General features: G+C 38.4%; 1 protein-coding gene across 3 annotated transcripts in view; it reads right to left on the minus strand.

Annotated features, from left to right (window-relative positions):
* The window catches only part of LOC101851810 (1-phosphatidylinositol 4,5-bisphosphate phosphodiesterase beta-4), a gene marked incomplete at its 5' end in the record, with an annotated part of 49,000 nt that extends 34,134 nt beyond the window's left edge, over positions 1-14,866 (minus strand). For all 3 annotated transcript variants that reach the window (XM_035970379.1, XM_005100791.3, XM_035970380.1), the window contains 12 exon segments: positions 1,189-1,279; positions 1,936-2,020; positions 2,598-2,771; positions 3,355-3,565; positions 4,786-4,894; positions 6,082-6,136; positions 6,964-7,064; positions 7,458-7,539; positions 9,088-9,141; positions 10,190-10,269; positions 10,891-11,025; positions 14,801-14,866. In XM_035970379.1, the coding sequence (XP_035826272.1) occupies positions 1,189-1,279; positions 1,936-2,020; positions 2,598-2,771; positions 3,355-3,565; positions 4,786-4,894; positions 6,082-6,136; positions 6,964-7,064; positions 7,458-7,539; positions 9,088-9,141; positions 10,190-10,269; positions 10,891-11,025; positions 14,801-14,866 (1,243 nt within the window).
* Positions 14,867-15,065: the final 199 nt, after the last annotated feature.

A 15,065-nucleotide genomic window follows, 5' to 3' on the forward strand; every position in this document is an offset into this window, starting at 1 on the left:
ACACATACATTTTTATTTTATTCATGAAAGTATTTTACAGTCTTTATAATACATGGCATGCAGTATATAGATCTAAACACTCACAAGCATATATTTGAACATCAATGTAGGCCTGCTCTTGCTCATTCGGGCATGAAAAAAAATTATAGGCCCTTAAAAATGCCAAATTTGTACAACACTCCAAAGCAAAACTACTAAAGCTACATACTTGAAATTTTGTATGTCTAAAGATCCATCTTAGGTTGTGCTTTGTGCCGAATTTCAAAGCAATTGGATTTATATTTATAGTTATTAGTAGGCCCTTACATAAGTGCCAAAATGACTGGTTTCTGGGTACAATTTCGGGAAAAAATCCCAGGATTGAGTGAGTCAAGGAACTAGATGTTAGTCAAAGACCAAAAACCCTCCAAAAGTAGCTGAAGCTATTTTAAGTCCCTATCCACACAATTTGTATATAAGTATCTGTGGAGTACCAGTCAGTCACTTAGCCATCACATGCAGGAGACCTGAATTCGATTCCCAAGTGAAGAGAACATTTTTATCAAGTATCTCGATTTTTCTGTTAAAAAGATTTATCCCTCTCATCACGGGTTGACCCTAACAGGCAGGGCCACAAGCCTACCTCCTATATGATATAAATTGTGTTGATGGGGGAGTAAAAAAAAAAAGTCCATACCAATTTTAAAAAATAAATTTGTGTCACAACACAGTGGAATTCGGCACTCATCAATTTTTCGGCATATGGTGTCATTAGCATCAACTTAAAGCTTGTTCATCTTTCCTGCGCTTAATGAAATGAATACTCATTTATCTTGAGTAAAATTCAAGACATTTGCAATTGTAGGAGATGGGAATCCAATGGTGTCCAAGGTAGAATTAGCAAGAGCCACCGGAGTTGGGAGGCTTCCAAAGCTTGAGTGTCCTTGGAAACTGCGAAAGTAGATTTTTTTGGCCTTAGGTCAACATTTTTCTGTTAAATCCCTACACAAAATGTGTTTTTATATGGACATTAAATGGAACTGAGCTTTAAAAAAAAAAAAAATGAAAGTTGCCAGACACGCGGAAAAATGTTGGTTTCTTTGATTTTATAATTTTGACGAGCACCTGATTTCACAAAATTGCAAAACATTTGGGCAATTTCCAAAGAGATTGTTCAAAATCAAGGTCCCATAAATTATTAACACATACGTTTTTCCTCTTCAGGAGTTTGACGTTTGTTTTTGATGAGGATCTTGAACTTCAGCTGGTTCGGAGATGGTAGAGCAATGCTGGGCTCAAGCTATGGGAGGAGAAAAAAAGAGACAGGCACACTTGAGACCAAAAACGGATATAACTTTGCACAAGAGTAATTTATGTTACCCTAAGCAGACGCATTATATTGTCACTGTCACCAAAAAAAATATATATATTATGTACACAACAATGTTTTATTACTCACCCCACAAGGGAGGGTCAAACAAAGTCACTTGCCTTTACAATGACAGCAACAATAATATGCTCTATTTCTTATACACTGTCACATTTGACAACCACAAAATGAGATTCCTTAAGCCAAAGTTTAACCCTCCTGCATACAATACAAAAGCCTTTAAAATATTTTAAATGTATTTTCATTCGCATTACAAATGAGATATCATCTTATTCAAAAATGGTGAAATGGTATAGGTTTAATGCCCCTATCAACACTATTAGGTTATCAGGACCTCCGAGTTTAACATCCACCTCGGAAAGGACCAAGCCAAATGGGAAATTCGTGTAAAGTGCCTTTCCCAAGGACACAACATTGGACCAAACTGAGGCTCGAACCCTTGAACCTGCAATCTCACGATTTCGACTCTGGTAACCACTAGGCTACCGTCGCCACCTGATCTTATTCAGTCTTCATGTATACTTGTAACCTTAGATAAATATTCTTGGAATTCATGAAAAACTCACAGGGTGACTCTCCAAAGGTCTTCTTAACAAATAATCTCCAAGTAAATCTTCACAGTACTTTGCCATCTTGTACTGCTGCAATTTGCTGTGGGATGTGAAATAAAAATAATACAGTGGTCAGGCACACAAGAAAAGAAAGATTATAATTATTTCAAGAGAACACAGGTAAAAAATGCTTCATTTTATTTAATAAAGGAGATTGAGAACTGTTTAAATTTCCTGTCAATTTTCTTCCCCCCCCCCCGCCCCCCCCCCCCCCCCCAATTTCAGCTAAATTAATTTTGAAAGTGCTCAGGTTTTGAGGGATGACACAAAACACAAATGATTTTCATACAAAAGTTGGTGTCATTTTAAAGTGAATAAAATGAAGAATACATTTATAGTCGTCTTACATATTTGTTAAAATAATATATGTGATTTGTAGGGTGAGAAAGTAAACATTTCATTCACACCCATTAGGAACAGCTCACCATTACTGTTGCAGGCAAATCAGAAGAATGAGATGTAGCCACCACCATCATTACCCTTTAAGGCCCTGGACGCCCTAAGCCTAAAAGTTCTGCTAATATACTGCCAGGGGCTGAGGGTGTCAAATAATTGGGCCTCAGTTTGATTTTATGTCTTTCCACAGAAATCACAGCAAAAAAAATCCTAGCCCCTACCTGCAATGATTTTCAAAGGAGAGGATGACGGGATAACACGAGGTGACAAAAGCTGTTTCTTTGATGGCTTGTATAACGTCCTTGAAGAGGATGTCGGAGCACATGGCTTTGCCATGGGTGATGATAGGCTCCTGGTCCTCATTACGGCCGTCCCAGCAGTCCAGCTCCACACATCTGGACAGATAATGAATGACATAAGATTTCGCTTGCAATTTTCCATTAAACAAACACGCTCCACACATCCACACACACAATAAAAAAACTGCTTTCTCCCCTCTTTCATTTAGCAGCCTAGTTGTGCACTTTTCAGTTTTATTTTAGTTAAACATTAAACTTATCAATAAAATCACCTTACTCTCATATCCTGCATTTTCTCACCTGTCAATTCTAAGTTGTAGATTCTATCTATTTCCAACCCCTTTATCACTTGCATATACAGACTTACCCCTTGTACACAAAAACTAACCCAAAGGGAAAAAAGTTTAGTTTTGAAATTCATAGACCACATAAATCCTATATATAATTGTCCCTCCTTTTTTTCACTTTTTGAATGTTAATACTTCTATCAGCATACTGGGATGGTCACTGTACAAGACAGCCAAAACTCTCCTTCCCACAGAAAACAAATCAAAGTCTGGCTCCTGCCAGATAGAAACCTTGAGGAACACAATCTAGGAATAAAAGGTCTAACAGTCGTTTTCGCTGACACCTTTAATATAAAAAACAAAAACAAATAATGATTAGTCGAAGTACACACCTGCATCCAGCCAATAGAACCTGCCGATACATTTCGACGTTGGACTTGCCGCCAAACTGTCTGCCAACCAGGTAGGTGTTGTGAGAGGAGTTGATAATGTAATGTGCCAGGGGCTGGTTCATGTCCATGTAAATGTCCAGTCGGTCAAGGAAGACGGGCGCGTTCTCATCAGACATCAAGTATCGGCAGAAGCCATCCTGGCTCAGCCAGTCTGGATGACAAAAAAAGACACATTATGTGTATTTGTCACACAGTTTCTGAACAAAGGTGTGGAACTCGATTTTCATTCACTACGGCTTCACAAGTGAAATATCAACAGGGAAATTAACTACAAGTAGCGCAGGCCTGACTGACAAGACTATATATCAAGAAAGTACAAATCATTTCCAAACAAATAAAAACAAATTTTAAATATGTAAGCTTTTATGCCTCCATCGAGACAATTTAGATCATTTAGGAGGCGGAGTTATGACCTTGCCAACCCTGGTTCAGAAGGAAACATCCAAGCAGAAGACCAAGATACTCTATAAAAAGGTTCTCCTAACTTAGGTCTCCAGCGCACAAGAGCAAAGTGCCTAACCGCTACACCATAGATGTCAGTACTTTCAAACAGGAAACTGAACAATCAGCATACAACACCATAAAAATACAAAAACACTTAAAGGTACATCTCATCTTGAAGTCAGCTTTACCATTGTACAATTATCAGTGCAACAATGAACCCTTTTGTTCATCATATGTTATCTATTTAAATCAATTTTTGAAACATAGCAGTTGCTACCAGAGGATTTAATCAGGGAGATCAAATTAACTGGACAGAGCATAACCGCAAAAGGCCAACAGAAAAAAGTACACTGAGATCTCAAATAATTAGCCTTGACACATATTCACTACAAACGTCAAGTGCCATTGTTGTGACAATTTTGAACGAGTGCACATTGTTGCTTCTTTCAGCAATACTCTGCCATCCAAAGGCAGAACATACCTGACAAAATGGAAATTTTTTGGTATCATTAGTTTAATACACTAGTCTGACCCATATCCTTCTTGTCAAAGGCAGGACAGCAATCTACGTCCATAATAGTTGTATCAAAGTGGTATAGCTACATAAGTGACTGACTGTCACAAATACGCATCAAGAAGGTTTCTCCTTTTTCTCAAAATAACAAATTGCTCAGTTACATCGCGCTGCCTTTGTACTCTTATATTTACAAACCATGGCACTACAGCTCAAAGGGTTAACATGATTCATGACCATGCAACAAGAAAAGTCATGATACTGTTTGAAACCATTATTGTGTCATACACAGATTGTCAAGAATATCAATGTAGAACATATTTCCTTAAATTATTTTTATTAATACTTTCTCTGTGCACAAAACGCTGCAAAATTTTTTTTTTTTTTTTTTTAATGCACCAACAGAAACTCACCTTTTGCCAAATACTCAGGATCTGTCTCATAAGACTGTATAATATTTCTAACTCTTGCATGATTATAAAATGGGAAGAGGATTTCATTTAACCGTGGATCTCTTTGTCTCTGGGGAAGAAATTAAGAAAACAAAATTAGAAAACACATCACTTAAATTTCAAAGGTGCAATCTGCGCTTCCTATTCAAAGCTTATTCTGAGAAGGGAGAATGTGAAATGTTCAATTTGGCAGTATAAATGTGCCTATTACTACTATTACTATAGACAGCTGGGCATAAACTCAATAATGTTTTAAATTTGAGAGCAGGGACAGAGGCATAACCATAGACATGACATGATATTTATTTTTCTGTTACTTCTGAAGAAAGCATGTTTTAAAGCTTCATATACAGTCATTCACACTGCAAAAAATACTTAAAATGTTACAAAATAGTAGCATGCCAGATTAAAGACTGATCCACCTTAAAGCACCCTTGCAGTGCAGAACAGAAAATTTCCTATATAATTACCCCTCGTAAATGCACATTTCAAATCCAACAACTCGGTCTAATAGCATAATTGTACTACTGTCAGAAATGGACTAGCTATAAAATGACTCATTTTCCTTGGAACTGATGAAAGCTTAGCAAACACCACATGTACATGCCCTCCTTTATTACTTGAAATTGCAGCTTTTCAAGAGAGAAAAAGAACATACAGGGACAAGGTGTCAGATAGAATTGCACAATGAGGAAAGACAGTGACCATCAATGCATGGTGGGCAGCCAGTGAGAGCAGGCTGTGGGGTAATTATGACAGTCATTGTCTGTGATTGCTCAGTACAGGAAAGCTTCACATCTTCCTTCCTTCCTTCCTCCAGCTGGCCTCCATTAGGAGGGCGGAAATCTGCTGCAGGCACACAGGTAGGAGGCTTCACATCTTCGTGCTAGCTTAGCTCCATGACTCAACCCACCGCAAGGGATCAAATGCAAGAAGGTTCACATTTATTAACGAATCCCATAGAACACATACTCCTAATCATTCCTCTTCGAAATTTGCAAGAAAGCACATTTGTAGAAGAGCAGGGTTTTTTTGGGGGGTCATCTGAGGTGCCTTCTATTAGCTAGGAACCCCCTGTACTCCAATTATTTTACTTTTCCTTAACTACAAACAACCAACGGAATACATTGTGCCTATATAACATTTCATGAATACGACCTTTTCAGAAATATGTTATGTATGCTCTACAAACAATAAACCTAATACCTATTAGTGAAAATGTTAAGTATGTTGAATTAGAGTTCAATGTTCACTTACATCATTAAAAAAGTCTATCAACTGAGGAATATCTAGGAATGGGCGGTTGTGGGATCTGAGGATTAAAGGAAAATAAGTTTAAATTCTGACAGAAGAAAAAACAGCAAATGAGAAGACAAAGGGAGAAAGACCAATAGACAGCAACAAACTTACAGACTGACAAACTGACAGACGGTCAGTGAGAGAGAGAGAGAGAGAGAGAGAGAGAGAGAGAAAGACAGAGAGAGAGAAAGACAGAGAGAGAGAGAGAAAGACAGACAGACAGACAGACAACAAACAGACAAACAGACAGAGAAAAAGAAAGAGAAAGAGAAGTACAGAGTGACAGTTCAAATCATAATCAGTTACATCAAGCTACTTCGATACAACACAGGAAAAACAGTTTGTCTTGATTTTCAACAAATAACGTTTGTCAAAAACAACACAAAATCTATCAATTTTTTCCCTTTTTGTGCATCTGTCTTGCTTTTTCCAAATACACAAAAACTGCCATTGTGTCATATAGAGTGACCAAATTTTGAAGCTAAATTGTCTTTCCTTTCCTAACATTTAATAACAATTTACCAAATTATCACATAGGGTCACGGTCGTGTGCTTTCCATTTACAAAAATACCAATATGAATAAAAATTTTCCATAAACCTCCAGGAGAGTGTGACCAGGGGAATCATGCAAACTGAAAACTCCCACTAAAGTGAAGGAAAAAAAAAACCCTAGAGCTTAACCATCCCATTCACTCCTTGATTACAATCATCCCCCCTCCCCCCTTTCTCAATTCCCTTTCTCCCCACACATAATAACATTTCTGAATCAACTTTTTTTAGAGAAAAGAAATTCTTTAATTCAACTTTAAAGTAAGGTTCATCCACTTGTAAACACTCACAGATCTTTGAAGAGCTCTTCTATGTCAGTGCGTGGGCAGATCATGTGGTAGAGCTCATAAAACTTGTCAAAAGTGAAGAGCTCGGCATCAATTTCATCTCCCTAATAGAAAACCAAAAAATATAAAAAATAAAGTACATGCAAAAATACACATCAATCTATACTCCATATGAGGTTGTAAAACCAAAAGTTCATTTTGAGGTCGGTATTATATCAAAACTTTCTTTCTGGGTAATTCAGAATTCTTCATCTGTACTTTCTCAATAAAGTTTAAAGACTGTAAAAAATAGCTATGTACATTTCAATTGTGTATAACAAAATATAGAACTACTGTGCATAGTCAGAGCCCACATGGAAAAGAATGGGTAAGCTTGAAAACAAAATAGCAACTACCAGCTATTATCATATTTCAGCTTAATATAAAACAAATGTAATATCTTTTTTCAATCATTGAAAATTATCTGACAACGAAACGACTATGCAACACAAGCTCACCTTGCCACTAGGAAGCCCTAAATCTTTTAAACTTGACATCATCCTTTTCTCCGTCTTGCCTGACGCAAATGTTCGTGTGATCCTGTTGGCATACAGAAAGCATCAGCACACGTTTTAGTGAGAGGAATTTCATATTTGAAGCATTTTTTTCAATATACTTTCTCAATGAGAATTAATTAAGTTCTAAAAAAGTACACTAGTCAACACTAAGCTATGGAAGACTTCTTTATACTCAATTTTAAAACAAGGAATGACTTTTTATTTAGACCATCCTGTTGTCTTAGCAAAGTCCAAGTACAAGGAAGGACAGACTGACAAACCAATCACTTCACAAAGAAGTGGCAGGAGAACACAAAAACAATGACTGAGTGTTTAGTGATTTCAGGCTCATCACAATAATGTCAAGCATAAGTCTGTAACATGGCATTTAGGTGGGTGGTAACTGAGGTGTGTCCTTGCACAAAGCACAAAACAAGGTACTGCATAGTGACAACCAGCGAAAATGTCTTACTTATAAAATTGTCGGGTTTGGTGTAATATGCCTGGCATCATGATGAAATTAGGCATTCTTCACAATAATGGAATAGAAAAAATTGACATTTTTCTCCCATTGGGCAGATTTTATCCGTTTAAAAAAAAACAACTGGCTCAACATCTTTCATACTCATTACACCTGGGCTGAAAGGTATAAAACATCCCATCAGAAAGACTGATATACTCCATAAAAATGTTCTCCCCACTTGGGAATCAATCTCAGGCCTCTGGCGCTAGTCAAGCATCTGACCACTACAACACATACGCCTGTATTGTTTTCATCAAAGACAAGACAAATGAACAAGCTTTAAGATTATGCCAATAATTAAAGAGTACCAAACACCTACGACCACCCGATTCCACCATGCTGGGACACACATTGTGTATTTGATAACTTTCATAACTTTCATAAAATATCCTCTGTGTGTGTGTGTGTGTGTGTGTGTGTGAGTGTGTGAGTGTGTGAGTGTGTGAGTGTGTGTGTGTGTGCATGTGTGTTCGTAAGTGTGTGGGTGTGTGTGTGTGTAACATGTGAGTGTGTGGTAATGTAACCAAAATCTCCCTACAGGGATCAATAAAGTGGAGTGTATTTATTTATCTATTCAATTATATATTTAATTATTTATTCATTTAATTATTTAATAGTTATCATCCCTGTGAGCAGACAGGTGCATGAAAAAAAGAGGAATAATAAAATCAAATGCCACGCACAACCTCAGACCGGACCCCATATTCGGCATCCAAGTCAGATAGACCTTTGAAAAGTGTTGCACATGTCGTATATAAGATGGGGAGTTTTCTACTATATTTCTATGTTACTCTATGCCCATCTTATCCACCTGGTATCTCCGAGAAATCAAAATCCAATATCGAAAAAAGGTGGACAACCCCTCTACTGTAGCCAGTAGTGCACATTTAATTTCTGAGGTTACTGCCCTTCTCTCATTGCGAGGGCATTGTGAAATAATGTGCAGTAGAAACTGTCTAAGATGGCCAACCATAGTAAAGGAGAAAAGTGACCATTTTAGACAAGTGATCGATTACACGGTGTTAATATAATGTAAAAATCATGCAAAGGAGCAAACGGATTACTCACCCTCTCACAGGAATTCTTCCACTTGGGTTCACCATGCAGCTTAGTTTTATCCAGCTGAAAACCAGAGGAAAAACATGAACATTTATGATTGGATAACACAATGAACAAGCAAAAAGAAATTCAGAGAAAAGCATAAACGGAAGGCCTGATGGGGCAATTGTTAAAACAGTATTCAAATAATATTGTACATTACAATGGTTTGTAAATAAGAATTCAACTTAACAGTATTCCCAAAGAAAAATGTTCAACAGAACAAGGAAATGCTGAATAAACACATTAGATGTTCCTTCATTTAATGCTGTGGCTGTAAATCAAAACGACTCATGTGTGCTTGTGCATCTGTAACAATTATTACCTGATTATCAAACAACTGACTTTTATCAAAATCAATTCCTGTATTCTCCAATTACCAAGCAAGGTATGCTGCCTTTATAAAAGACAGTAAATTTCATTTTCCAAAACTTAATCTACTACCAGACTTAATCAATTTTCCAAAACCTCATGTACCACCACACTAATTTTATTTTCAAAAACCTCACCCACCGCCAGACAAATATTCTTCACCACTGAGAGAATGACCGACTGACTGCATGGATATAAAATGGGCGAGTGAGAATCTCATCCAACAAAAGAAGTTATTACTTATTCAGGTTACCTGCAATTAAAAGCTAGAAATGAGCTTCAATATCTTTTTTTTTTTTTAATTTTATAGTAGAGGGTTTTACAGCACTCGCAACTGCATAAGGTCATATGAGCGCCAAGGGGTGGGTGTCAACAGAGAAGTCTTTACAGGAAATCAGACGTAGATTGCTCACCAATCTAGCTTCAACAGCACAAGGTCTGCTTCGACTATCAAGGCACCCCGAAAATAGCAGGTCACAAGAGAGTGACAAACATACAAAAGAAGTAGAGGTAAATGACAATAGTAAGGATCAAGAAAGAAAAAGCAGCAGTTCCCTGTTGTAGATCAGGCACAGTTATGAGCGTGACATGAGTCAGACCATTTACAATTCTACTATGCTTGAACGACAAATGTCCCCCCCATTTTGGAATGGCCTAAAGACACTACAGTCAGTGGCAAAATTAAAGGCACACAACTCACTGCTTTTTCAGCTGTGTCATTGGACATACATTGTTGGCCTTCATATTCAGCGTGATTTTACGCAAGCCTTCAAACCATACCTGAAAGAAGGAAAAGATGAAAAATTTCAAATAACATATCACATAGGCCTTTCGTGAAAACATCCAGGAACTTATCCTGCGCAATACTTCAGGCACTTTACAATACCTTCATCTTCACGTGTATGCAATGCTCATACTCAGACACACCCAAACATACATACACATGAGCTTACACACAAACACATGCACACACACACACATGCATGCACAGACACACGCACACACTCACACAGACACACACACAAACACACACACAAGCACACACAGACACACACATAAACACACACACACACACACACACACACACACACACACAAACACACCCATCAGTACAATAATTCAATGCAATAACTTTCCAACTCTGCTATTCCTCTCTTTATTAATGTCCCTTAACAGGTGGTTGGTGGAGGGTACAACTGGTAGGTCATCACTCTTTATTTTCTCAGTCAGGTGCTCTCTCTCTCTCTCTCTCTCTCTCTCTCTCTCTCTCTCTCTCTCTCTCTCTCTCTCTCTCTCTCTCTCTCTCTCTCTCTCTCTCTCTCTCTCTCTCCCTCCCTCCCTCCTTCCCTCCCTCCCTCCCTCCCTCCCTCTCTCAAATGTTCTATGACTATGAGCACTCACTTTAGCAACATCAGGATCTTTTGCAATGAGTAATGTGTACTGAATGTTCACCAGATCCAGCCCACTACAAACTGTCACTGTCCGATTCTCCAAACTGTGGGCATTCTTATCCAGGAAGTCTTGAATCTTTGGTTCCTGGAGAAAACAAACAAAACAAAAAACTCCCATACAAATGGGTGTATTTAGAAGGAATATCTGTGGAAAGGAGGACAATAGCGATTGCAAAGAAGTGATTGCACATGACCACATTTTAATTATACATTCAAACTTCGTTGACATACTGCCAGCGAACTGGCCTTCAGAGGTACAATGCACATGATACATGGCGCCATTAGGTGGCTGCTTGATAATCTTTTCCCCAGACACGTCTCTGCGAGCTCAGCCTTTTCTAGCACTTGTCGATTTGCTCCTCGATTATGGAAATGCTATTATTTTTAGGCGTTGGTAAATATTTTAAAAAGAAACTGGAATCAAATTCCAAAGTCACCTTGAGAAACTTCGAAGAAACTGCGCCATATCGGCCTGTCGTTAAAATATCTGGCATCACAAGACCACAATCCGATGACCAAAAGGTTGGAAGGTGCCCGTGAACCTTTGATATGGTGAGGACTCATGCTCAAGTCTATGTGAAAGGTTATTTGAGGCCCGAAGTCAGACGAGTATCAGGGTTTAAAAAAAGAAAGAAAAAAAAATGTACGTCTACAGGGTCCTTGACACATTATAGATTAGCTTCAGATCTGGCAGACATTTTCAATTTGAATTTACCAAAAGTTCATATTCAGCTGGAGATGCACATGTAATTGGTTGCTACTCAATTTTCCCCCTGCGCATGGTTATCGCGCAAAACAGAAAAATGAATCAAGACTGGCTACAGTTTGCCTCTTCAGTCTCTACCAGTCTACCACTAGTCAAGATAGCAATCAGTGCTATCTCGCTATACCGCCAGCCCCACTGTACTGCCAACTTTATGCTTGTCCCAATGAAGGCGGTAAAACGGGGTTTGACTCTATAACATACGTTCTGGCACTCACAAAGCGAACACACGCATGGCAAAATAGGTGCATAGCAAACATAATTCCAGTCCCAATTTTTATCTACCACTTTTTTGTACTAAAAATATGTACATAGCATGAACAATTTTTATAATCATAAAGTGCCAGATATGAAACAGAATTCGGAAATCATGGCTCTTTAGTCTCTTTTCCGCTCGGATTCCCTTTGCCTCACTTGTTCAGATTTTCCAAACAAGTTTCTCTGGGTCTACCCCTGCCTTGTTTGCCTTCTATTTATCCAGTGAAGGCAAGATATTCAAAGCCTTTATGTAGATTCAAGTGTCTTAGAAACTGAATTCATTGTCCCTTCGTCATTGTTCTTATTAGTGAGTCAAGAACTTAGCCTGACTAAGGTGTTCAAGGACTTGTGTCAAGGGAATTAAAAGCAACTGCCAATATTAGCAAATAATTCTTTTTTTGTTTGAATTGTTTTTAAGCACCCATCAACACAATGTTGGACACTGCCTGTCAGGGCCAACCCGGGCTAAGGGGGATGCAACATCCCAGCAGAAAGACCAAGATACTCTATAAAATTTGCCATCCCCACTCAGGAATCGAACTCAGGCCCCGTGCATGCGACTGTCAAGCGCCTTAACCGCTTCACCGCAGACGCCAGAGCAAGTACTTAAGGGCATCAAATTCCCCCCCCCCCCTTTCATACCCGTGGCACATACAGAACAGTAATGTCACGATCGTTATCGATCTTTTAAAAATCTCACTTTCGTCACGTCACATCTTTCTTGTGACGTACTTTTGGTCTACATTATTGCCCTCGGCTAAAAAAACATAATCCTCGGGCTTGACCTTTAAGTTCTATGTAACATCCAATTTATTGTGTTCGTCATTATTTAAAAAAAAAAATAGCTGATATAAGTTGTATAGTCTTTAAAAGGAGAGCACGAGGAAAATCCTGACTAGCATAATGGTTATAAATCCCCCCCCCCCCTTTCCACACACACACACAGAGAGAGAGAGAGAGAGAGAGAGAGAGAGAGAGAGAGAGAGAGAGAGAGAGAGAGACAGACAGACAGACAGACAGACAGACAGACAGACAGACAGACAGACAGACAGACAGACAGACAGACAGACAGACAGACAGACAGAGACAGACAGACAGACAGACAGAGAAGACGCACAGAAAGAAACACAAAAAGCGCCTATTATTTTGGCCTCCTACCACGCGGCAGTTAAATGCGATACTCAACTTTTTTCACAAGTTTACATTAGAAATAAAGACGCTGATGAGAGAGGACGAGCAGCAGTGCACCTATTCTCCCTGCTACAAATTAGTAACTATACAAAAAACAAAGGCCTACTCATAAACACAACCCAACAATAAGATCTAGAGTTAAGTTTTAGTCAGTTTCACGGCACATGTTGATTTATTGCACAACAATTATAACATACAATTGGTACTGAATATAAGAGTGATAATACAGAACAACATACAATGATAAGAAAGAGGAGGGAGAGAGAATAATAATAGATGTTTGATAGAAAAAAAAGGAGCAAACCACCCCAGAGCGCCCACCAACCACCAACTCACTAAATGATCTAGGTAGCACTGAAAAGCATTGATTTGCCGTCTTCATCGTCTGCTCTCTTTTTCTGGTGAAAAGTTTTTCTTTTTCTTTTTGACGGACTTTTCCCCCAAAATAAAAGTCAGTCCCACATGGGAGGAACTCGACACAGTATCGGCGGCATGCCAGAAACAACAATTAGGACATAAATACAACTGAAAACGAGAATAAACGAGCATAAACGAAACGAAAGAACTTAAGAGCACCAATGTACCACCTGCTGGAGACAGCAGAACTCATGAGATGAAGAGTTATAGTTTTACTAACGTTTGACGGAACTCCAAGGGACACAAACGGGTATTTTGAGCGCCGAGGAATAGATTTGTTACGAGAGAGTAACATACAAAGAAAAGAAAGAGGGGAGATAAAGACGATAATATATGATAGGAAAAGCGGAGCAAACCCACCAGAGCACCCGCTAACCACCCACACAGACGGATAAGGGGCAGGGCAGAGCTAAAGAGGCAAAGAGGCAGAGCAAGAAGAAGATAACACCATGGGATTTGTATTTATAAAAGACATTCTCTCAGCTTGAAGACAGAAGTAATAAACAAAAAACACAATATTATTAATAATATATTGTGCCTTCTGTAGACTAGACAACCTGAGGCATGTAGGAAGTAGTAAATCTGACATAAGACTAGCCCATCGATATATTATGGGAAACTCCTCTATACCCGAAAGAGAATATTAATAATAAAATAGGATGTTGTACCAAAAAAAAAAAAATAATAACATGAAATCAACAGAACTCAAACAAACAAAAGCTAAACAAAAGAAAACCACAACAGCAATAAATAAAGATTCATTTACGAGTTACAGTACATAGCTGCCAACTTTTCAAAACCAAACACGTTGTCCCCGCTTCCAATACATTCAAACAAATCAAAGTGGACGGGCTGCAAAAGATCCTCTGGCTGACTCATTGGCCTCGTTCTCATTACTTTACTATTGGCAAATCCGTCCTTGAAAGTGCCATAATTGTTCTTCAGCATGGGGGGAGAACAATACTAGAAAACAGAATACCTATGTTTCGATGCCAAAACAAGACTTCCGTACTCAAATCCTCAAAATCTTAATAAATACGGGGGGGGGGGTGTTGTTGTTTTAGACTGTTGTTTTCCTTACTGGTTGGCAGCCATGCGTTTACACAGACTTTAAGGGCTACATCATCAATTAAAAATAAAAAAACCCACAACAAAACACAACAAAAAATACCAAAAATAAAGAGTGAACTAAACAAAACTGGAACAAAGACAAAAACAATAATCCACTTACACTGACTTTTGGGGCAAGGCCAAGTCGGATATCGTTGACCTGTGAGCACTCCAACACTTGACCCTCCTGTGAAAGAGACAAATAAATAAATGATTAGTTTAAGTAAAGAAAAGTACATTGACAATAATAATCATTGGCATTCAGTGTAAGGGAAAGTATTTTGTTTATTTCAGTATGTGTTTTACAGCACTGACTTGCAACACAATACGGCCATATACGTACCGAAGATAAAGGGGAGTGTGTGGTGTGTGTGTGTGTGTGTGGG

Source organism: Aplysia californica, unplaced genomic scaffold (genome assembly GCF_000002075.1).
Source record: "Aplysia californica isolate F4 #8 unplaced genomic scaffold, AplCal3.0 scaffold00260, whole genome shotgun sequence".
Classification (NCBI taxonomy): Eukaryota; Metazoa; Mollusca; class Gastropoda; order Aplysiida; family Aplysiidae; genus Aplysia; species Aplysia californica.